This window comes from Vicugna pacos, chromosome 17 (assembly GCF_048564905.1).
Source record: "Vicugna pacos chromosome 17, VicPac4, whole genome shotgun sequence".
Lineage (NCBI taxonomy): Eukaryota > Metazoa > Chordata > Mammalia > Artiodactyla > Camelidae > Vicugna > Vicugna pacos.
This window is the reverse complement of record NC_133003.1, coordinates 16321707-16347408: the sequence shown is the minus strand read 5'-3', so window position 1 is coordinate 16347408 and position 25702 is coordinate 16321707. Positions and strand designations below refer to the sequence as shown.

Sequence of the window (25702 nt, the reverse complement as noted above, 5' to 3'; positions counted from 1 at the left end):
TAAATATTTTCCATGCTTTGTAGAATATCTGATCTACTTTATTACATTAATCCTGCTGGACCAGCAGACATTAAAGACATAATAAAATCAGTGTTTTAAGATTTCTAGTTAAAACAGAATATACTGAATATAGCATAGAAGCTGTAAATAAAAGAAATAATTATCCATGCAATTACTTTAAAATCAGTTGCAAAAATAAGTGTCATATAAACAAATTAGAGTTTAAACATTTTTCTATATGAGATCTCATAGGATCATCATATTCTACTATTTTCTGTGAGATGTGTTTTTTTCCCAGAAAAGAGTAAACAGGATAAAGTCTCTGAAATCTGAATGTTACCTCTTGTGCATGTTTTCAGTTCTCGTCCTACTCCGAGAACTAGCACTGCAGTGGTGTTAAGTCCCGGTGAGAATATGACTCAGAATTCTCCACAGAAGGCTTCTCCTTTGACCAAGGTGAGCAGAGATGGATTTTTTTTTTTTTTACATAAAATGTATAGACTGAGAAGAATAATTGGAAATTAATCTCTGAACTGTGTTTGAAATTGCAAAATGTACAGCTAGGTCATCTTCCTTGATTATCATTGGTTTTTCTAGTAAGTACTGTTAAGAGAGAGGTGCTTCATAGTTACTTTGAAAACAGTTTTATCGAGATATTATTGACATATCACGTAATTCACCCACTTAAAAGCATATGATTCAGGGGCTTTTTAGCCTACTCAAAGTTACGCAGTCAGCACCACAGTCACTTTTAGAATGTTCTCATCATCCCACAAAGAAAAGCTGTACCCATTAGCAGTCACTGCTATTTTCTTCCCGTTTCTCTGCCCTCTTGTCCTAGGCAACCACTAATCTACTCCCTGTCTTTATAAATTTGCCTATCCTGGATATTTTATATAAAATGGAATTACACAATATGTGATCTTCTGTGATTGGCTTTTTTCACTCAATATTTTTAAGATTCATCCAAACTGTAGCGTGTCAGTATTATATTCCTTTTTATTGCTCAGTAATAATTCTGTTGTATGTACCACATTTTATTATTCCATTTATCAGTTTGTGGACATTTGGCTTGTTTCTGTCTTTTTGCTATTATAAATAATGCTGTTACGAATGTTTGTATACATTTTTGTGTGGGTGTGTGTTTTAATTTCTTTTTGTATCCATGGGACTGGAAATGCTGCATCGTATGGTAATCCTGTTCAACCTTTTGAAGAAATGCCAAATCGTTTTCTAAAGCAGCTGCACCATTTTGCTTTCTGACCACCACCCTATGAGGGTTCCAGTTTTTTACACACCCTTACCAAAACTTGTTACTGTCTTTTTTAAAATTGTGATAAAATATATGTTACATAAAACTTACTGTTTTAACCCTTATAAGTGTGGCATTAAGTCCACTTACATTGTTACGCAACCATCACCAGTACTCATTCCCTACACCCCTTGACTTTCTGCCTCTATGAATTTGCCTAGCAACCTTATATAAGTGGAATCATACAATATTTGTCCTTTTGTATCTGCCTTATTTCACTTAGCATAACGTCTTCATGGTCCATCCACGTTGTGGCATGTGTCAATTTCATTCCTTTTTTAAGGCTGAATAATACTCCATTGTGTGAATGTACCAATTTCTTCATTCATCTTTCGATGGACACTTTGGTTGCTTCAACTTTTGGCTATTGTGAATACTGTTGCATGGTCTTTTTGATTATAGTTATCTTAGCGAGATGTGAAATTTTATCTCACCGTAGTGTTGATTTTCATTTTTCTACTGGCTAATGATGAGCGTTTTTTTATGTGTTTATTGGCCAGTTGCCTATCTTCTTTGGAAGAATATCTATTCGAACTTTTTGCTCATTATTGGGTTGTTGGCATTCTTTATATATCTTAGATGAATGATTTGGAAACGTCTCCCATTCTGTGGGTTTTCCTTTCACTTCGTATTAGTGTCCTCTGAAGCACAAAAGTTTTTAATTTTGATGTGGTCCATATTATCTTTTGTGTGTGTGTTATTGCCTGTGCTCCTGATGTCGTAACTCAGAAACCATGGCCTACTCTAAGGTTGTGAAGTTTTATGCCTATGCTTAGCAGGTAAATTTAGATCTTTAACCCATTTTTGGTTAGTTTCTGTATATGGCATGAGGTAGGGGTCCAGCTTGTTTGTTTTATGTGTGAATGTCCAGTTGTCTCAGTGCCATTTGTTGAGACGACTCATCCCCCATTTCATTGACTTGGCATTCTTGTGGAATATCAACTGTAAATGTGAAGGTTTATTTCTGGACTTTGAGTTCTTTGCCATTGATCTGTATGTCTGTCCTTATGCTAGTAGCACACTGTCTTAATTGTGGTGGCTTTTTAGTAGGTTTTGAAATTATGAAGTATGATTCCTGACTTTATTCTTCTTGAGCGTTTTTTAGTTTTTGGCTCTTCTGGGTCTCTTGCATTTTCCTATGAATTTTAGGATTAGTTGGTCAGTTTCCGCAAAGAAGCCAGCTAGGATTGTGATAGCAATTGTGTTACTGTGTTGAATCTCTAGGGCAGTGTGGGAGTATTGCCATGCTAACAGTATCAAGTTTTCCTCCAGGAACATAGGATCTTTATTATTATATTTCCTTTGTGTGTGTGTGTTTTAAAATTTATTTTGTGTTGAAGTGTAGTTGATTTACAATGTTAGTTCCAGGTGTATAGCAAAATGATTCAGTTAGACATATACATACATACATATTTTTTCAGATTCTTTTCCATTTTATTATTACAAGAAATTGAATATAGTTTCTTGTGCCATACAGTAGGTCCTTTTTGTTTATTTTATATATATTAATTACCTGTCAATCCCAAACTCCTAATTTATCCCTCTCCCACCCTTTCTTTGGTAACCATAGTTTGTTTTCAATGTCCATGAGTCTATTTTTGGTTAGGAAATAGAATTTGTATCATTTTTTTCTTAGATTCCACGTAAGCAATATCATACAATATTTGTCTTTTTCTGACTTACTTCACTTAATACGATCTCTAGGTCCACCCATGTTGCTGCAAATGGCATTATTTCATTCTCTTATGTCTGAGTAGTATTCCATTGTATATATATACCACATCTTCATCTCTTCATCTGTCGATGGACATTTAGGTCTTTTCCATGTCTTGGCTATTGTAAATAGTGCTGCTATTGAAATCTTCTTCAATTTCAATCACAGTTTTGAGTGCAGACACATTTTTGAATTAAAATTTTTTCAAGTTATCTTTTATTGTACTTACTGCTTGGTGGATGTAATTGCTTTTAGTTGTTACTGTAATTTCTATGTAATGTGAAATGCATTTGAACCATGTGAAACTTAATTCTCCATTGAAATGAAATGTAAATAGGTTATAATAAAATCTCACTGTGCTAATAATTCATTATATGTGAGATAGAAAAATCAGTGTAAAGGTAAAAAATGCATCCTGAAATGTGATAGATGTTGAATTTCTTCTACCTGATGTTTATTGTAGACGAGTGTATGTAATCCTTTTGAGAATACTTAACAAATTAGTAATTATATTTGCTATTATACAAACATAATTATAATTAAACAAATGTTGATAAGTACTATAAGGGAGTTTTATAATTTTTAAAATGATGTATTTTTATTCAATTAAAATTACTCAATTATAGAACACTTGAAATATGTAGAAGAGTTGTTCCCTTCTTCTATACATACATGTTCGTTTTTCAGCAAGAAAACAATTTTATAATGTAATTTTTTTCGGTTAGTAAGTCTTCACTGTTTTTGATCAGTGTGTTCCTGAGCACTTCATTTTATTCGTTTATTTTTTGCTATTGTGAATGGGATGTTACATTTTTATAACCTGCTATTTGTGCATACATTCAGTTTATATATATGAGATTAATATATAATATATAAGCGTATAATAAATATACTTTTCTAACTGGTCTACTTTACCAATTCTTAGATGATTTTTTCACTGTTTTTCAGTTGATATCATTTTGGCTTTTCTTTCAAGTCTTTCTGTTGTAAAAGTCCATGTTCTTTAACCTTTTTTTTTTTTTTTTACAAAGTTCTTCCTTCACGTATTCCTCACGTGTTTCTTATATGTTTATCTTTTAAGTTGCAAAGGAACTTGATTAGCTCATGCCCCTACCTCAGTTTTGAGTAATACCTTTTTCTACTTATCTTTCACATGGCTGATTTGGTTTTCTGGTTAGCAGTTTGTTGGTCAGTGTTTCAGTGGAAGTTCTTAATGCATAAATCCTTTTTTTTTTCTGCTATGAAATAGTAAGGCATAGCACTGGGAATAAAAGTTGTGTTTAAGGAGAGCACAAAGAAACGTCTCAGGAATAATGGATGGCAAACATCTGGTTAATCGTTTTCATTATGTGTCAACTCCACTTTAATTAGGTTTAATACTTGAAAGGTCAGTACTTCAGTCTGAAATGTTTTTATGCTGTAATTTTAACTTCATATTGAATATTCTGTGAAGCAGGAATAAACTGATTAATGTTTGATGGATGAAAGATAAAAACCATGCTGGTAATTGAAAATCTGATTTGCTTCATTGTAGTTTAGAAATCAAACTATAGAAGGTCTGTTTTCTAGTCCTATCCAGCCTTCGTGGTAAACATGAACAAGTCAGTTACTCTCTCTGAGGCTTGTGTTTTTCATCTGTAAAAATGGGGATACTGATGCACAAGATTTAGGACTTGTGTGAAGATCAGATGAGACTGTCTGTGGAAGCAGTTTGAGTAGCAGTGGAGGCCCGTTGACACAGATGACCTTTCTCAGTGGTGTCTACTTAGCATCTTATTAGCTGTCTTTTAAAGCTTGTCCCTGGTCACAGAAACAAAGTCTAGTTTTTGTTATTCTTTCAGGTTACCAGTGGGCAGCTGAGTCAACAGGACCTGGAGTCCCAGATGAGAGAGCTCATTTACACAGACTCAGATCTTGTCGTCACCCCAATTCTCGACAATCCCAAGGTACGGAAAGACGCCTGAACAACCGAGGGCCGAAATCTGTGTGGTGTCTTCATTCCCAGTGTCCTCTCCCTTATATTCTTGCCAGTTCCTCTTGTCTGCTTTTATTTCATTCGTGTGACACGTCTACGTTTGTAACTCCCACCCTGTCTGTAACCCTCTTTTCCTCCTGCATCACTTTCTGCTTCACTGGAGCGATAAGGTTTCTTCCTCCTCGGCAGCAGCTCTGCCTCCCACCAGTTCATGGACTGAGGAGCCCATGCTGACTTGTAGACCTCAGACCTTAGCCTCAGTCCCTTCATTTCTCCATAGTACTGGGCAAATCACTCCAAACATTCTCGTCATGATGCTGTGAAGGCAGATGTCAGCGAGCAGTGTTCACCAGGCTGGGGTGGGCTGGCAGGTCACATGGAGACCACACCCTCTCGTGGGCTGTCAGGGCTGCATGGTCGATGGTGGGGAGTCGTGGTTACAGTGCGCTTGTAACCCTACGTGATTTTTGTTGCCTCACATCTTTGGAATGCAGTACTGTGTTTCTAGGGAATGATTATGCTCCTTAAACAAAACCTAGTTTTTCAGCATTCCTCTGTTTTCTGTTCATTTCCAGTCTCCAGCCCACTTACATTTCACCACCTATCCTCTATTTTGATTTTCTTGCTTCCTTTTTTCCTAAGTGTCTGTTTTCTTAATTGATGTCTGTTTCCTCTCATCTCACTGGGGAACATTGCTATAGTTGAGAACAAATGGGTTCTTGGATATATGTTTATTTATTGACTAGGTAGACAACATTTAATATAGATTACCCAGCTATTTTTCATAATGGAGCTATTTCTTATTATGAGTTATCTGGCAGAGTACCTGTATATTATGCCAAATTTAATGTGTAGTGGAGCTTTTTCCCAGTGGAACTTCCAGAACAATTTGTGCTATCTTTTGACCATATTCTCCATTTCTTTCTTTTTATAGCCATAGTTGTTCTTGGGAAACCCTAGTTTTTTAAAAAAAAATTTTTATTCTGAACTAATTTCAGACTTACAGAAAAAGGGTTCAAAAATAGTAGCAGTCCTGTATACCTTTTGCCCAGCTTCTCCTAATGTTAATATCGTAGAAAAACATAGGATGTTAGCAAAAGTAGGAAATTACCCTGAGTACAGTGCTACTTACTAAACTATCGAACTCACTCTAATTTTGCTGGTTGTGGCACTCATGTCACTTTTGTGTTCGAGGATCCCACATCTCAGTTGGTTTTTAGGCCTCATTAGTTTCCTACAGTCTGTCCTTGTCTTTCATGGTCTTGGGGTAATTTCTCATTCTTGTCTTTCATGATGTGGACACTTTGAAGAGTACTGGACAAGTATTTTGTAAAATGTCTCTCAATTTGGGTTTGTCTAAGCTTTTCTCATACTTAGAATGAGGTTATACATTTTAGGCAAGAACACTACCAGCGAACATTTGAAAAATGCTCTATAGAGGGATATTGGAGAGGTTAGAAATAGAAATGATGGTTGCATTTTAAAATTAAAGTCTCAGATTGAAGTTCCCCAGCTATTCCAAATTCACTGACCCAGGTACCACACATTTCCTTCACTTCCCTCAAGAAAATCATATGCTTTTTAATTCATGGAGTGGTATCTTCTCTAATTCAACCATCAAGTCCTAACCCTTCTGCAAGACCTCAGCCCACCTTCCAGCTCTTACAGAAACCCTGCCCTGACTATATCAACCTAAAGTCCTTGCTGTAGTCTTTAGTTTTTTAGAAAAATTTCTCTGAAATATTTTGTCTATGATTATGTCCTGTTTTGCACCCCAAATTAAATATTTTGTGTTCTTTATTGTTTAACAAGTGTGTGTCTTATTTTCTCAACCAAAGTGTCAGCTCTGTGGCAGTAGGGTCATGCCTTTTACATCTTTGTATCCCTCTTAGCACTTAGCATAGGGCCTCACTCTGACAGGTACCCAATATTTGTTGAATGACCAAATTTGTAACCTAAGGTAAATTAGCTTAAGAGTAAGCCAGGATAGGGCAACTCTTTGCCATGAAGCTTTATTTTATTGCAGATGTCATTTGAAGTGATTTTATTTTTGTATATTATCTGTATTTGTATATTTTAATCTGAAAGGGCTCTATTGAGTGCTTATTCTTTCTGGTGACAAATTTTACAATGTTCTGTTCTCATTGATTTGTAATCTGATAAAGGACAGAGACAGGTATCTCTCCTGATATGAAAAGGTTTTGTTTTGCTTTGTTTTTAACCACAGATAATGAAACAGCCACCAATTAAATTTGATCCAAAGATTCTGCATCTACCAGCACATTCAGGTAGGATCAAAAAGGGCTTATCAAGCACTTAGATTCATGGCCGACAGATACAAATAAGAAATTTAATAGCAAATGGAATATTTTATTTATGAATAGCCACATTTTCATTTTCTTGCCAACCGGCTGTAATCTTGAGGCATTGTCATACAAGTTAGAAACAACCTGTAGTCTGCTTGTGCTAGACTTTGGCCTTGTTCGGCTGAGTCTGGGCTGTGCTGTACTCTTGTGGGTGGGAAAGTTCCCATGAAGCTGGGTGAGTTTTCCTGATGAATGGGTGGGCCCTTCCCCTGCCCTCCCCCTTATAAAGCTAGTTGAATTTCCAACATCTGTACTTTTGTGGGTGCAGACAGTTGGAGACCAGAATGAAGACTTGAGGGTGTGGGGCAGTTGACAACATGGTCAGATGGTTCACTTTTGTGGGGATGGTGTAGGTTCTGGAGATACTAAAAGGATGAGCATTACATTTCCTTTCTCCTAATGGAAAGTCTTATTTAGGGTGAATTAAAGACTTTTTCCTTAAATTTTGGTGTATTTTGTTAAGTTATATTTTAAGCTGTTAAACTAGATCCAGAAAAAAACTCTTGATCATAACTAGAGTAGAATCTATATCAAATCAAAGTAACTTCAAAATAAACAAAATATGTTCAAATTTAAATAAACTGTGCCAAGTAGAAGCACTGTTTATGAAAACCTAGAGGATTATTTCAAAGTAATGTTCCTTCCATTTTCCCCTTTATTTTAGGAAATAATAATAATAATAATAATTATAGCTTATTTTGTTTAAAGATAGGAATTATGTGAAACTGTATTAATTTTAGATGACATCTCATTTCCCAGTTCTTGTCTTTTGTTTATATGGGGATTTTGATGGGGGATTTCCAGATGATTTTGGCTATCAGATTAACTTGGTTATATTTACCCATAATTTCACTGGAACCTTATAACAACTGTAGAATTTCTGGCTTTTCCAACATTTGAAGGCTTGATTGCTTTATTTATACAAAGGCCATTTTGTTTTCTCATAGTACAGTTTAATTTTGCATTTTTGTTATATTATCGGTGGCAGGATAATTCTCCTTTAGGCATCTCATTTTCTTTTTTTAAGCCTAGCTTTCCATTGACATAATATGGAAGTCTCCATGGGTAGAAGAAGAGATGAGTATGAAGAGGACATAAAAGTAGTGACATCTTTGGAGTATTTTTGGTTTTGACAGTATAAAGTTGTGATTTTTTTTTTGGTCCTCATCTTAGCTATTGAAATTCTGTGTTCCTTTTTATTTCTCTTGTAATGCTTTCAGCAGTCCTTTTTCACATGATAGCCACTTTGAATATTTTCTTTCCTCTTCAGTGGATAAATTAGTATTTCTAAAAGACCAAGACTGGAATGACTTTCTGCAACAAGTGTGCTCACAGATGGACTCCACTGAGAAGAGCACGGGGGCCTCCCGAGCCAAGCTCAATCTCCTTTGCTATCTGTGCGTGGTAGCCAGTCACAGGGAGGTGGCCACCAGGCTCCTCCAGTCCCCTCTGGTAGGTAGTGCACTGGCCTTGTGCATGTGACTTTTGTATTCCTATGGCGATTAAAGCAAGTGCTGAAATGGTAATTTAACTACAATGAAAAAAGTGATTGATCAAGATGATAGGTTTGCTGAAATATCCTCTATTGAATGCTCACGCCTAAAAGCAGTTGAGTAGACAATGTTTTTGAACTTGTTTTATAACACTCCACTTGTGTTTTATGTTAACTTGCAATAATTGTAAGGTCTTTTTTCTTTTTTCGATCTCTCAAGTCATAAGATAGAGATCTTTGCATCAGCTGCAGGAGTGAGCTACCCTTGTGGAGTGGGGCTCTTGTACTGGGTCTTCCTGGTAAACTCCAAGGTTTCTGATGGGACACTGAAGGGAGAATTGAGTCTCTAAGACTTTCCTTGGTTCTTTTTTCCTGGTAATATTATTTCTCGAACTCTCTTAGTTCATCGGTGAAACCATGGGCATTTGGCAGAGCGTTCAAAGTCATCCTCAGAAAGGAGTTACAGCAGTTGGGGGCATTTTCCCTTGTGGACCTTCATTTGGGAACCGGCTTGAAAAAATTTAAGTTGATTTGCTTCAGGGATGATTAAGTTCTTTATTTGATACTTGGTGTGTGTGTGTGGAGTGAGCGGCTAGGGCAAATTTAGGGAATATAATTGGGTTGGAGAAACTGAAAGTCCTTATTCTTAGTTTTTATTTTTTATCTTACATATTCAGTGCTTTTGCACCTTTGTAAATATTTCCCTGGTGCACGATTTGCATTTCATTTGTATACAGGTTTGATTTGTTAATATAGTGGTCGCTTTCTGTGTCATGTCACAATTGAAGTACATCTTAATTTTTTTCTAGTTTCAATTGCTAATCCAGCATTTGCGAATAGCTCCAAACTGGGATATGTAAGTAACATTTATATTTTAGTAAATTATTCTACATTATCTTATTAAGTAATTAAAACATATTTATCAAAAGTACATAGGCCTAAATACTTCCCACAAAATATTCTGAAGTGATGACAACTCTTAATCCCAGGCAGTTTCTGTAAGCATCCCAACTGTAAATTTAAAAAGATTTCAAAATAGTCCTTATGCTAATAGTTTATATAATCCTAGAATACTATATATAATATGTCTGGAAAATTTATTAATCATTACTCTTTTGAATATTCTTTTATCAAATACACTTATCCGTGTGTTTTAATTAGTTATGCTTCCTAAAGAATTTTCCCGTGCCACTCTGTTTTTCCTTAAGATGATTTAAACAATCTAATGAGACTCTGACCTGTAGACTCCTGACGGAAGGATGTGTTCTTGCTTATTGTGGAGGCAGCATGCCATGGTGGAAGGCACATGAGATAAAGTGTTAGAAGGCTCTGGTCGCCAGTGAGACTTGGTCAGATGATGACCTGTTTCTGAGTCTCAGCTTCCTGGGAGTCTCGGTGAGATGACGAAAGTGCTTTGGATTCGGACAGACGTAGGTGTGGATCACAAATCTGCCCCCAGGGAAATTACCATAACTGCTGAGTGTCAGTTCCTTATCTGTAAATTGGGGATAGTGTATCTGCTTCATAGATTTTTGATAACAATTAAATTTTTAAAGAAACTGAAGTATAGTTGATTTACAATGTGTTGATTTCAGGTGTACAGCAAGGTGATTCACTTATACATGCATATATATTCTTTATAATTAAATTTTGAATGAGAAAATTATATGAAATACCTTGCACAGGTCCTTAGAGGGTGCTTCGTATATTTTGGGGGTCTGGAAGTTGTAGTTGATGTTACCAAGCCTACTTATCTTGCATTATGGAGAAGCACATGAAAGACAAGGTGAAGGGATTTTGTGAAATGTGCTAGTGGTGGGATAGTAGTTATTTTTCCATACTGGCAAAATATGGGAGAAACAACAGGTGTTCACAAAACACTTTTTTGGGCAATTATTCTTAAATATCTTCTAGTGTTACTCTCCCAAGGTAAAATCTAGCATTACAAAACAGGAGTTTTAGGTCATTTTTGAGCATGTAAAACTTTAAGAAGGTTTGTGGTATTCTCACTAAAAAGAAACCAACAAAATTGTTAACACTTCAGCTAAAATTTAAATTATATCCTTGAATGGGGTGCCCCCTGCTGACTTTTCAAAAGATAGACCGTTCTTACTCCTTTCCAAGTACTACTGTTTTCTCTGTTTGTTTTAGATAGAAGATTAAATGTTTTTAATTTGAGGAAAATGATGAATAGACAAGCACTCTGCTTAGAGACTTTTTTACTCTCTTCTCCATTCAAATACCACTTCTTCCAGGAAGATCTTTTCTAGCCTGGCTTATATCACCTGGATACCATCTGATATCTTACCTTAGCTGGGGATAATCACTGTTGAAATAGGTTTATTCCTTGGCTTTGTTCAGCATATAGAAAAACAAAATAATATCATATAATTTTGTAAGTTTCTCTTCCCTTTATAACATATATTAAGTACTTTTCTTTTCCCTTTATAACATACATTATATATTATTTAATGTTATTGGTTATTTAAGTTTTTGAAGATACACCTGTTTTTATAAACTATAAATATTTGCTCATTTTATTTACCCTGTCCTTATTTTGGGATAGTTTTACAATATTGTAAACAATATATTGATGAACACTTTTGTGCTTAAATCCTTCTGCCTATCTTTTTTTTTTTCTTTTCTTGTGGCAGATTCATAGAATTAGGACTAAGGGATAGAGAGCATTATATATTTTTGTGGCTTCTGATAAACTATTGAAATGCTCTGCAGAAACATTGTATCAACATTCATTCCCAGTCAGTGTGTGTAAAAATGCCCTTTTATTATACCTTTCAACAGTGGGTATTTATAAAATTTTATAAATTTTGCCAATCAACTTTATTGAGATATAATTCATATATAATAATGCATAATATTTTAATTTAAAAAATTTAATTATAAAATATGCATAACAAAACTACCATTTTAGCCATTTTAAAATGTTTAATTCAGTGGCATTAAGTATATTCACCATGTTAAGCAGCCACAGTCACTGTCAATTTCCAGAACTTTTTCATTATCCCATATGGAGGTTCTTACCTGTTAACTAGTAACTCCTCATTCCCTCTCCTCCCAGCCCTTGCTAATCTGTTATAATTTTGGTTTCTATGAATTTCCCTGTTCTAGGTACTTAATATAAGTGAGATCATATGTCTGTCCTTTTGTGTTGGGCTTATTTCACTTACCTTAATGTTTTCAAAATTAATCCACGTTGCAGCATGCATCAGGATGTCATGCTTTTTAAAGGCTGAATAATATTCCATATATGTATATACCACAGTTTCTTTTTTCATCCGTTGATAGACACTGGGATTACTTCTACTTTTGGCTATTGCAAATAGTACTGCTGTGAGCATTGGTGTACAAATATCTGTCTGAGTTCCTGCTTTCAGTTCTTTTGGGTTTACATCTAGGAGTGGAATTGCTGGATCATTTGATAATGTTATGTTCTTGGTCTTGAGAAACCATCATATTGTTTTCCATGGTGGCTGCAGCATTTTACATTCCCACCAGCAGTGCGTGAGGGTTCCAGTTCCTCTACATCCTCTTTGTTTTTTTCCTATTAAAATTTTGTTTTTTTAAATAATAGTAGCTATCCTAATGGGTGTGAAGTGGTACGTCATTGTGGTTTTGTTTGGCATTTCACTGATGACTAGTAGTGTGGAGCATTTTTTCAGTGCCTATTGGCCATTTGTTTATCTTCTTTGGAGAATGTTCAGGTCCTTTTCCCATTTTCTAATTGGGTTTATTTTCTGTTGTTGATTTATAGGAGTTCTCTGTATAGTCTGGATATTAACCCCTTGCTAGGTATATGACCTAAAATCTCTTCTTCTGTTCTGTGAGTTGCCTTTTCACTCTATTGATAGTGTCCTTTGATGCATAAAAGTTTTAAATTTTGGTAAAACCCAGCTTGTCATTTTTTCTTTAGTTGACTGTGCTTTTCATGTCATGTACAAGAAATCATTGCCAAGTCTAATGTCATAAAACTTTTATGGCTTTTTTCTAAGAGCTTTGTAGTTTTAGCTCTTACATTTGGGTTTTTGCTCCATTTTGAGTTAATTTCCTTATACAGTGTTAGGTAAGAGTCCATTTTGACTTTCTTGTATGTGTATGTCCAGTTTTCCGAGCACTGTTTGTTGAAAAGACTGTCCTCTGCCCGTAGAATAGTGTTGGCATCCTTGTTGATAATCCATTTGACTGTATCTGGTGAGGGTTTGTTTCTGGGCTCTCTCTTCTATTCCGTTGGTCTATTTATGTGTCTTTGTGTGAATATCAGTGTCTTGAGTAGTAAGTTTTGAAATCAGAAAATATGATTTCAACTTTGTTCTTTTAAAAAATTATTTTACTGTCCCTTGAGATTGATATTAATTTAGGGGAGGATTTTTCTAATTTTTGGTAAATGTTTGATACTTTATTAAAGTAAATGCTCATTGTCAATTTTTAAAATGCAGTTTCTCCATTTGTAAATCCTTTGCTCTGCTCTGCCTCTTAGTTGATTGGATTTCATTATTCAGTAGTCTTTTTGTTTTTCTTTTTTTTTTTTTTAAGACTATCTCTCAGAGGCTCTGGTTCTGGAGTTACTCCCTCCTTGAAGCTTTGTGGCTATGATTCACGGCTCAGGCACAGCAGGCTGAAGGAGACCTTCTGGCATGTTCGGGCCATACTCTGCTCTGTCCGTGCTTTGGAGTTTTCTCTTTCCCACTTGTTGAATGTATTTCTCGAAGACTCCAGGGCCAACCTGTCTTTTTCTTTCTCTTGTAATGTGACTAGTTTGATTTTGTTTTTCAGTGAAAAAGTATTTTTTCTTTTTATTCCAGGCTTGCAGAATTTTACTAGAATGTGTCTAGATATCTCTTTTTACTAATTTACTTTGGCAGTTAGTCTGTTAAATACTTCAGCCTCTCTTTAGCTTTCCTGTTTCCTTACCATTTCTTCACCTCTGTTTCATCCTTTTTCTGTTCCTGAAACTCCTATAAGATGGGTGTGGGATTTGATGCCCCTAAATTCTGCATTTTATTTTACTTTCTCATGCTCTTTTATTGAGATAGAATTCACGTATCATAAAATTCACCTTTTGTTTTTATTGAGTTTAGTTTTCAGAGCAGTTTTAGGTTCACAGCAAATTGAGGGGAAGGTACTGAGATTTCCCACATACCTTCTTCCCCTACCTGTGCATCACCTCCCCAGTTGTCAGTATCACCCACCAGAGTGGTACATTTATTAGTACATTGGTTACTTCACATTATGATTCATTCTTCGTGTTGTATGTGCTGTGGGTTTGGACACATGTATGATGGTGTGCATCCACCGTTATGGTATCATACAGACTATTCTCACTGCCCTAAAAACCTGCTGTGTTCCTATTCATCCTTCTGACAACCACTAAACTTCTCACTATCTCCATAGTTTCTCCTTTTCCAGAATGTCATATAGTTGAAATTGTATGATACATAGTTTTCTCAGTTGAGTTTCTTTCACCTGGTAACATACATTTAAGGTTCCTCCATGTCTTTCCATGGCTTGATGGCTCATTTCTTTTAAGTGTCAAATATCCCATTGTCTGCATGTACCACATTTTATTTATCCATTCACATTCTGAAGAACATGTTGGTGGCTTCCAAGAGAACAAAGTAGTGGTTACCAGTGGGGAGAAGGAAGAGATGAGGGGCAAGATAGGTGTAGGGGATTAAGAGGTGCAAACTATTAGGTATAAAATAAGCTACAAGGATATATTGTACACCAAACGTATATAGCCAATAGTTTCTGATAACTATAAATGAAATATAACCTTTAAAAATTGTGCATCACTATATTGTACACCTGTAATTTATATATCGTATGTACATCAACTATACTTTAATAAAAAACTAGTTCCTTAAACAAACTAATGAACAAAAGTAAATTGTGTGTTTGTATATATATTTAGTTCTTCACTTGTACAAACCATACTGTATGTGCCCGATAGTCACGTGCATATGGTGGACCCTGTACTGAACAATGTAAGTACGGAATATTTCTGTTACTGCATGTAGGTTTCTTGGCCAGTGCAGCTTTACATGCTGTCATGGATGTGGGGACGGTGCTGAGTTAAATGTGATGGGTCATTAGGGACACCTGACATGGTGACATTTAAGAAGAAACCTCAGTGATGAGGAGGAGCCAGTTCTGTGAGAGCATTGTATATATAGGTAGAGGTTATGTAAGTATTAGGTATAAATTGAGAAATAATATTGTTAGTACCTTAAATAGTTAGTACTTTGAAGCTAAGAGTTTTAAGGTGTTGTGTTCTCTGATAGAAACTGTTTCCACTGGGAGTGAGAAAAATATAGAATAGGCATGTTGTGATACATTTTTCTTTTAGTTGACTAAATCTGGTTGCCATTATTTAATTTTGTAGCCTGAAAAAAATGCTTCAAGAGTTCATAAGTGTTTTGGGCTTGTCTTTAAACTGAGACAAATAAGTTTTTGCTTTGCATCCTTTGATTCGTTAGTTTTGGATAATATGCACTTGTTTTTCCATTGTGAAAAAACTGAAAAGTTAATCCACCCGTACTTTTAAATTACACCCAGAAACTGAAGCCTAACTGACTTGACCTGTGGTCATAAAACTGCTTGATGGCAGAGCTGTGACTGAAAGCTTTTTCTTGTAACTTTTGGTCAATTGTCCTACTAGATCTTTTTCAAAATGATTATTTTTGAAGTATAATCTTTTTATTCAGAGGCAGGATGGTAATCATGGAAAAGCCTAGGACTTCTCTAATCTGTATGTATTAAAAGATTTGAGTGGCTAATCCAAGAAGCCTGAAATACATAAGAACTGTGTGTATATTAGATTTCTGACAACATAAGCACTTCACTGTGGTACTTCTGTGTCTTTTTCCTCCTACGAGTCCTGTGTAGTTTACTTCATGAACCTGAAAAGCAGAGGCTCTCTGAGGGACACACAGGCATCACTAAATAAGAGCATGGTTCTCCTCAACTCACACTCAGCCTTTTTTTTCCCAATTAAAAAGTCATCAAAACTAATTCTCTCTATGAAATAAACTTTTTCAAATCACCTGAAGAGATATTACACCAACTTCATTTTCTACTGGATAATGAAATGGAAATTCTCACTAAAACTAGAATTTTTACAGTAATGTATATATTTTTTGATGGAGATACTGGGAATTGAACCCAGGACCTTGTGCACGCTAAGCATGCGCTCTACCACTGAGCTCTACCCTCCCCCCGACAATAATACTTTTAAGAATTAAGATTGTAAAAATTTCCATTAAAGTGAATTGTACATGTCTATTTAACTGTTCTGATACTAATTATTTACTACTTTGGTATAAAATCACTGATCTACTAATAAGTAGAATAAAGACATTTAACCACATCCTGCTGTATGCAGAAATAATAGGGGTAATTACTTTTCCCTCCCTTTCTCTAAGGCCTTTTAAAAAAATGTTAATTTCCGTTTCTCTATTAAAGCACAGCTCGTTAAATTTCTGGTCACTATTACAAACAGTGCTGCAGAGGGGATCGCGTTCAGGTGTCCCCATGTGCATGAAGGGAGCATTTCTCTGGACCATATAGATGGGGGAACGTATGCTCACCCTGTCTCATTCCATTTCCAGCTGATGGTAATGCTTTTAACTGCCATGTAACTAACTGAGGTCAATTTCCTTGGTCCCGAACCCTCCACTTCAGAACCTATTTTCTCTCCATTTACAGAAGGGCCAAGGTTGCTCGGGTGATTGGTTTACTGGCCTCGCACACAACGGAGCTCCAAGAAAATATACCAGTTATTGAGGTAATTTCTTTTATTACTGAAATGTTAGGAATGACAAAGATTGTTCTTGATTTTAGAACATGTAACTTTCATTGGCCTTAAGTTTTCTTTGTGGAATTGTGGCAGTTGTTATAAAATGATCCCAATAGGTGTTTAGACTTAAACACAGCTGCTCATTTACAACATATTCTATTATTAAAGATGGTGTGATGGAGTTACAAGGCTTGTGGGCACTATTCATCATAATTTCAATGATTTTTGGATAAGGTTTATTTCATTAATAGTTTTTTTGTGGTCTTGATATTTTATTATAACTAATGTATTTTCTAGTTGAAGCCCAGCTTGTAATTCAAATGAAAATATTATGGCTCTTCACCTTGAATTTACTGTTCTTATCATCAAATGTCAATAGTTTCTGGCAACGATTGCAGTATTTAACTGCTATGCTTGCATGAAAGGTGCTTTCAAATATAGTTGGCCCTCCATATCCACAAGTTCTACATCTGTGGGTTCAACCATTTGTGGATTGAAAATATTCAGGAAAACTAATTCCAAAAAGTTTTAAAAAGCAGAACTTGAATTTGCTGTGTGCTGGCAAGTATTGACATAGCATTGACATTGTATTAGGTATTATAAATAAATTAAAGTATATGGGAAGATGTGCATAAGTTACATGCAAATACTAGACCATTTTATGTAAGTGCATCTCTGGATTTTGGTATTTGTGGGAGGTCCTGAAACCAGTCGCGGCACAGATGCTGAGGGACAACTGTATCAATGACTTGTTTCAGATGCTACTACTGGGAAGCCCTTCTTAATTACTCAGTAATTTCGAATCCCAGAAAGTGAGTGCTACCATTGTACTGCCTTTTTAATGTCCTTATACGCTAAAAACTACTTTGTGTCTATCGTGTTAATGTGTATTACATTGAACTGGTAGATTTTTGTCCCTTGGACTAAGAGTATCAGGGGCAAAACAAGCGAAAAGAACCAAGGCTTTTAGGGCAAGAACTCCTGAAGGAAGGAGAAAGCGGTAAGAAAAGGGGACTTTGTGGAGCCTGGTGGCACAGAGTCTGAGGAAGACAGGCCAGAGCCTGGGATTGGAGCTGAGAGGCTGCCCACAGCCCCACTTGCGTCCTTGTGCTTGGGACTCTGGTAGCTTTGATGGGACAGTATGTTTTACCATAGGCATTCCCCCAAGTCTGGGTGGAAGGCATTATAATGACTGAGGACCTGGCAGTCACCCTGTGTGACGGGCCCAGCTCAGCCCTGGCTCTATGCCTGTGGCCTAGTCCCACTGGAAGCTGCTGTTGCTGCTGCTCCTGGGAGCGTCTGGCCCAGCAGTTCTTGACTAGCTCTTGTCCCCGTGCTCACTCAGGCTGAGTTCTTTGGCCAGTGTTACCCTCTCTTTGGAGACTGGGTAACATGAGTTCTCAGTATTTCCCCAGCTCCTGTTGCTGCCCCATGTTAAACATGGCATTCCCGAGGCGGGGAAAGAGGAGGCTGGGTGTTTGTTAATTCCCGAAGTTCTCGGATCCTTCATTTCTTCACTTGTCCCTTTCTGGGTGTTTGCCAGTATTTGATGAAATTTGAAATGAACCATGGGGAAAGTCATATTTCATTAAAAAAAAAAAAGTAGTAGCGTATATTTAGCTTTCTGGGAAACTATTTTGAATTAACATACTCTGTTATGAATTAAGTTCCGTTGGATAACGAGGAGTTTACAGAGTGACTTGAAATTGTGCCAGGTGCTCCTTTGTGATGCCTTATTTTATTCTGTCATGTCTTACAAGGTTGATTCCTGCTGTGAGCAGTTGGCTGTGACACTTGAAGTAGCCACTAGAGGTCACTCAAACACTGGAAACAAAGTTTTACAGGTTTAAGAATTTATCTTTCAACTTAAGAAGTAGGCTTGGCAGGGGTGTGATACTGTGTTCACGTTGTCCCTGTTTTTTTTTTGGAGTTTCTGCTGCATGAGCTGTGGCTCTATTCCATTGGTAAATGCTGCATTTTCAGGTGAACAAAAGCCACGACAGCCTCTCTGGAACAGTGCAGTCATTTCAGGGTTTGGGAACCCCATGGGGCTGATAGGTAGGTCTTAGGTTCAGGACTCGTGAGACCAGGTTTCTGTAGCACTCAAAATTGTGTGTTCATACATAGTTTTTCAGTAAGTCATGAATAAATTTTCACATGTGAGACATGTCCTGTTTTTCTCCAGTAGCTTCACTACTAGTGGACAATAAAACTCGTGATTGAAGAGTCTATAGGCATTTTAAAGGCACAGACAACAAGTATTAGAACTTTGCCAGTGTTGTCCATCGTCCCTCTCTGACTCACCCTCCCCGTCCCACTCCCTTGTTTTCCCTCTGTCTTTCCCCCCTTCCCCTTCCCCTTGCTATAGTGTTCAAAAAAAAAAAGTTCCCAGACACCAGTGTTTACTCATAAACACTTGACTATATATATCTAACAGAAAAGGCTTCTTAAAAACAAAACCATGATGCTCTTCACACAATACCGATACCAACAAAATCAGTGGTGGTTCCCTGTTACCATCTAATACCCAGTGTTGAGATTTTACTGATGGTTTCACCCATGTCGTGTTGTAATGTTTCGTTGAGCCGTGGTTGAAACAAGGTCCTGTATAGATAATGTGACTCTTACGTCTCTTAATTTCAGACATTTTCTGTTATTTTTTAGTGCCGTTTATTTATCCAAGACAAATCGTCATTTGTTTTAGCCAAAGCTGGGATGTTGGGAATTTTATTCTGCCCTTTGGCCATCATGGTCCTCTGTCACCTGTAGTGCCTGTGAATTCCTGGTGAATGTACGGTCTTGATTAGGTTCGCGTTCAGCTCTGTGGCGGAGGGCGGGACTTCTTCATACTTTGTGCTGTGTCTTTCCCGTTGCCTCACAGGGAGATACGTATGCTGTCTGGTTGCCTCACTCTTAGTGATGTTGTGATTGCTCACTGGCGTCCGGTGTTGTCAGCTCTACCATTGTGAGCTTGCCCATCCCTCTGGGACTTAGTAGTTTTAGCATCTGTTGCCAAGCATTGCTTAGATGCGTTAGTCCTTTATGGTTGCAAAAGTGATAATTTTCTCACTCTATAATTCCTTTCTCATTTATAGCTGGGAGATTGTCTTATATAAGAACTTGCCCATATCACTTGATTGCTTATCCTAAAATATAGTTTGTTTAACAATGACAAGATAAATGATGGTTTCCTTTTATAGACCAATGTTCAGAACAATAAATTTGTGCCTTAGTAATCTTAGTGTGTCCAGTGAGTTTTTTTGGTGTTGCTAAGAAATTACGGATTTATATATGTACATTTGTGAATTTTAATCTTTTATAGCCTTTTTTTTACATTTTTATTGATTCATAATCATTTTACAGTGTTGTGTCAAATTCCAGTGTTCAGTACAATTTTTCAGTCATACATGGACATATACACACTCATTGTCACATTTTTTTCTCTGTGATTTATCATAACATTTTGTGTATATTTCCCTGTGTTTTATAGCCTTTTTGATGCCTCAGTTGTTCTATCTCAGTCCAGTGGGAGGCTTTTTGAGTTTGCTCCTCTCTCATTTCTACATGACCCTGCTTCTGTCTCTGATAAAACTTAATTGCTTTCTGTCAGTAATACTTCACAGGGTTATCTTGGGAATACTTAACCCTAGTTCTGAAGTCAGTTCTATTTAATTTTAGTTGAAAATGGTACTTAGAGAACACAATCTGTGTCGGGGTGCTTTTTCCTACTGGGATTGTCATTTCTTCTAGAACTTTTCAAGGGTAAGAGGTAGGATATACTTCTTAAAAGGAAAAATCACAAATTTATTTACACCCATACTTCTAATTCACATTTAAAAGTTTTTACCTTTTTGATTTAAAAATTTTATTTTTCTCGTAAGCTGAAAATGTTGGCTGCTAATGGCATTAACACAATTATTTTCTTTAACCTGTAGTTTAGAATAAATAGTTAAAAGGTAATGCCTATGTTATTACTAACAATAAGACTACAAAGTGCAGTTTAAGATATTTTTGTTTCTTTTTTTATTGGTCATTGGGAGATAATCCACTAGATGATATGTACATTCAAAATACTGAATTTTCAAGTCAATTCAAATCTTCACTTTTTACTTCTGTCACCAATATGATACATAATTATATATCTTCCCAATTTGTGTTACATACTTTGGGTTTAGAGATTTGGGAATTATTTTGTGCTTTCTTTTTTTTTCATTAAAAATGGGAATGCTTGTCTATGAAAGAGTTATAAATATATAGAAACATGTAGAAAACATATATTTCATGCTCACTGAATTGTCACAAAGTGAAAACCCAGGTCACTGCCACTGGTTCAGGAAACAGACCATTGCCAGCACACCTGGAGACCCTTTGAAACCTCTCTCCATCACTGTTTCCTCCCTTTGCTCTAAAGGTAACTACCGTCATGTCTTCTGATACTATGATTAATTTGCCCGCTTTGCATTTCACTTAAATTGAATTATATGACATGTATTCTTTGGTATCTGACTGACTTTGTTACATACGCGTCATGTGTGTGGAATTCATCCTTGTGGTTTTAGGTATCTGTAGTTAATTTTCATTAAATGAATGTCACACCACTGGTGATGGACATTTTTTCCCCATATTTGGCTATTATAAATAAATCTTGCACGCACATTTCAGTGCACTTATGTGAACTTTCTACTGGGTGTACCTAGGAGTTAGACTTGCTCAGTCATAGCGTGTGTGTATATTCAACTTTAGAGGGTCATCTGAACTGTTTTCCAAAAAATTGTATAAATTTATTTCACCAACAAAAGAGAATTTTCAGTGCTCTGTATTCTAATTATTATTTGATTTTGGTATAAAATGTTAAATCAGTGTCTACCAAGTTCTTTATTTTTAACATGAATGAATATTGGTTACATGACATCTATAGGTGTGATTGTACAGTTTTTCTTCCTATCTCTATTAATAGGTGGATTATATCATTGGCATTCCTAAAATGAAACCACCCTCACATTCTTAGAAGTAACTCTACTGGGTTTATGATGTATTACATTTTTATAAAGCACTGTTGGATTCTTTTTCTTATTTCTTCTGGGTTTGTTTCCCAATTTCTCCCCCATGACATTGAATTCTTGAGTCCGACCAGTTGTCCTACAGAATGTCCCACGTTCTAGATTTATCTACTTATTGTCTCTTGGTGTCATTAAACTTGATTTTCTTGTTCCTGAATTTCCTATAAACTGTAAGGTCTAAAGGCTTGATTAGATTCAGATTAAGCTTTTTTTTTTTGATAAGCGTATATCATAGGTGAAGTTGGATGCTTCATATTTCATAATGTCAGGAAGCGTATAGTGTTAGAATTCCTCTTAGTTGTACTTTCTTGGGTCACTTGATTAAAGAGATGGTACCAAATACCTCTTTTGTAAATAAACATCTTTTTTCCTTTGCATTGTCACTTTAACTGCCATGTTAAGCATACAATAAGAAAATAATTTAAAAAGTTTTATGGATTATAACTCCCTTGTTTTAACCTTTTTCTCAATTGAAACACACAATTTTAGGTAGTTCATGACATGTTAATCAATGTATTAACTGTCATTAATTGCCATTTCATTTTTCTCTGTTCATTTTCAGCAGATTAATTCACTAAGTTCATTATGCTAGGCAACATTATCACCATTATTATTTTGAAATTAATCTAATTTTCAAATTTATTTTGCTTTTGATGTCATAATTTTTCCTCAGTAGGATAATCACATTTTGTGATTTAGTTGTGCAAAAGATGTCATCTCCTAAGAATTCTTGGCTTAAGAATACTGACACTGTTATTCAGCCTTCTGATTTGGTTTTAGAATTGAATTTCATGTTAAGTGGTGGGTGTATGGTGATAGGAAGCATTAGTTAACTCTCTCTGGACATTGGGTGCTTTTGGAACTCTAAACACAGGATATGATGAGCTGTGCGTAGGGTCAGTTGACTGTTCTGTCGTCTCTGTTAGAGGTTGTGTTGCTCCACTTGGGCCCTTGTTCGCTATTCACACTGCGCAGTTGCACTGCTTCCTCTGCTGTCATGGTGCCTTATACACTATGGCTTTTCATTCCTGGAACAACTGTATACAGTATGTTCTGTCGTGGTCTTTATTTTCCACACTCCTCATTTCCAACTTAGAACTTTTTTGAAGGACAAATGATACTTGTTGCTCTTTTGAGGATGGATGTATTTTATGTGCATAAATGAAATTTTTTTTCCATGTAGCATCTATTGTGCTTTTTTTCTAATTATCAAATATGTTTTTTAAATTATGATGGAGGGAGGGTATAGCTCAGTGGTAGAGCACGTGCTTAGCATGCACTGGGTCCTGGGTTTAATCCCTAGAACCTACAGTAAAATAAGTAAACTTAAATTATAACAGTTTATAGCTACTTAGATCACCTGAAGATCCTCCCACAGCAAAATAAAAATCTAGAAATGCAGCATAAAATGTAACAAAAAAAGGAAATTCTCGAAAGTCAGAAACGAGGAACTGAAGTCTGAAATGGTTAAGACTTTAAGGCTGTCTGAGGCCGGGTAGAGTGGTGGTGATCACCGTTAGTTTTGAGATTGGTAGAATTTAAGAATAGATGAGGCCTTAGTTTCCTCAGAGGCAGTTAGTTGAAATGAAGATTCCCTTTTAGGAAAAGGGGAATTTGAAGGGAGATAACAAGGAAGTGTGTTGATTTTTATCTTCAGCTCTAGGAAGGTGAACAAAGTCTGCCATATAAATTTATAACCACAGTTTGAGTTTCATTAACATTTGGAGTATGAATTTATACTTCCCAACTGAGAAATTAACATAAAAATCAGACTTGGGTTGGAGTTCTGTTTCTGGTAGTGGTTGAGAAGCTTCTGCCAATAACAATAATGAATCTGGACAGACAATAAGAACAGGAGTGGATAGAAGCTGGAGGGGACACAATACTTGAAAGAAAGGAAGCTGGCTCTGTGAGCTGTACTTGTAACTGGCTTACCCTCCTGTAGGTGCCCGAGATCACACAGGGGAAGAGAATTCAGGTGGAACCTAACAATCTTCTGGACCAAGTTGCTGAGGTTGGAATTTGGCGTTGCTCAAGGGGGTGGAAAATGGAGGACAACCTTACAAGAGCAGAGCCACAAAATGTGTGTACAAATTCAACTTAAATCAACATTGCACCATGTCACATACAGTGCAAAAACACATGCAATGTGTATGTACAACATAATAAATAAAATAGAATGAGACAGAAAAAAATTTGATGGGATAATTGTTGAAAAAAATTAAATTTTTCTGAAGTCTTTGGCTAACTGGGAGGCTGTGTGTGCGCTGAGTGATACTCCGTGGAACCCAGCAGAAGGCAGTAGCTGCGAGGTTAAAGAGTTGAGCTGAAATTTCAGCAGTTGCCCAGTGCTGGGGAAATAGAGTTTGGAGGTCAAGTCCCACCAAGTTGAGAGGGGCTTGGTAAGCACCTTGGTGCTATGCACAGAAATCCAGAAGAGCTGAACTTTAGGGCTAAGACACATGTCCTAGGACTAAGGGCAACACCTAGGGTTAGAGGAAAACCCACACCTTCACACGATTGAGGTGACTGCCTGTGAGGGCAAAACTCAGCACTCTATAGAGGAAAGTAAGATTATCCAGAGTCTTTAGTATATATTATCCGCACTATTCAGAGAAGAAACTGGTTTTGACTCTGGGTTAGACAGAGATTTCTTAGACTGTCTGGGAGTCTATAATTAAGAAAAGGTGTTTCATATTTTTCCATGTATTTACCAGTATAATGTTCTTTATTCTTGTAAACCCAGGTTTGTATCTAGGCTCCTTTTCCTTTGACCTGAAAAATGTACTTTTAACATTTCTTGTTAAATTTTGTTTGGAAAATAATTGGCCCATTTTTCTCTTTATTTCTTCTCTCCTTTATTTTTGGAAGTATTTTCATTAGATACAGAATCCTGGAATAGCAATTTTTTCCTCTCAACACTAAGAATGTTGTCCCACTGTCTTAAGGCATCAGTGGTTTCTGATGAGAAGTCAGTGTTCATTCATGTAACTGTCCCTGGTATGTAATGTATAGTATTTCTTTAATTGCTTTTAAGATTTTTTGTTAGTTTTGATTTTCTGTGGTTTGACTATGTTATGCCTAGAGGTAGTCCTCTTTATGTGTATCTTGGTCGATTCCAGTGAGATTCTTGGAAATGTGAGCTGATGTCTATCGATAATCAGTTTTGGAAAACTTTGAACAATTATCCCATCAAATATTTCTTCTGTCTCGGTCAGTATTTTGTGTATGTTATATTGAATGTACATATTATGCGCTGTATGTAATGGAGAAATAGAGTAATGTTGACTTAAGATGAAACATAACTTACAGATGCTATTATAATCTAAAGAATATCCAGTAATAAAGAACTATAGCTAATTTGGTCAGTAGAAGAGATGAAATGGAATTCTAAATTAATATTCACTTAATCCAAAATAAGTCAGGAAAGGAGGATTAAAGGGAGAAAGATTAAATAGGACAAACAAAATGAATAGCAAGATGATAGACTTAAACCACACCACATTAATAATGGCATTAAATTTTAGTGGCCTGGATACTTCCGTCAAAGGTGCAGATTGCCATACTGGATTAAAAAGAGAAAACTAGCTACACACAGTTTATATAAGACACGGAGGAAGATACACTGTGAAAATACTAATAACAAGAAAGCTTGCATGGCCCTATTAGTCACAAAGCAGATATTAAGGGAGTAACACTAGAGAAAAAGATGGGTATTTCATAATACAAATTTCAATTCATTAGGAAGCAATAAGAATCCTTAATTTGTATGCACCAACTAAGAGCACTTTAAACTACATGAAGTGAAGACGGACAGAACTAAAAGAAGTAGACAAATCTATTATTATTGGATATTTTTTAAACAAACAGACAAAAAGTGAGAACACAGGCGATTTGAATGATCAGAATGAAATTGACCTAATTGACACTTACAGAACATTAATTCCGACACATTCATTTAAAATGCACA

The 25702-nt window shown here is 36.1% G+C and overlaps 1 protein-coding gene across 4 annotated transcripts in view; it reads left to right on the top strand.

Annotated features, from left to right (window-relative positions):
* Positions 1–25702, top strand: part of ULK4 (unc-51 like kinase 4) — a 427885-nt gene that overhangs the window by 22941 nt on the left and 379242 nt on the right. For all 4 annotated transcript variants that reach the window (XR_012060581.1, XR_012060582.1, XM_072941052.1 and 1 more), the window contains exons 12-17: positions 360–456; positions 4868–4972; positions 7229–7289; positions 8638–8819; positions 9669–9715; positions 16582–16660. Coding sequence is in view for 2 of the 4 variants with exons in the window: in XM_072941052.1 (XP_072797153.1) it covers positions 360–456; positions 4868–4972; positions 7229–7289; positions 8638–8819; positions 9669–9715; positions 16582–16660 (571 nt within the window). In the remaining 2 variants the exon portion in view is untranslated. The remainder of the gene's footprint in view (positions 1–359; positions 457–4867; positions 4973–7228; positions 7290–8637; positions 8820–9668; positions 9716–16581; positions 16661–25702) is intronic.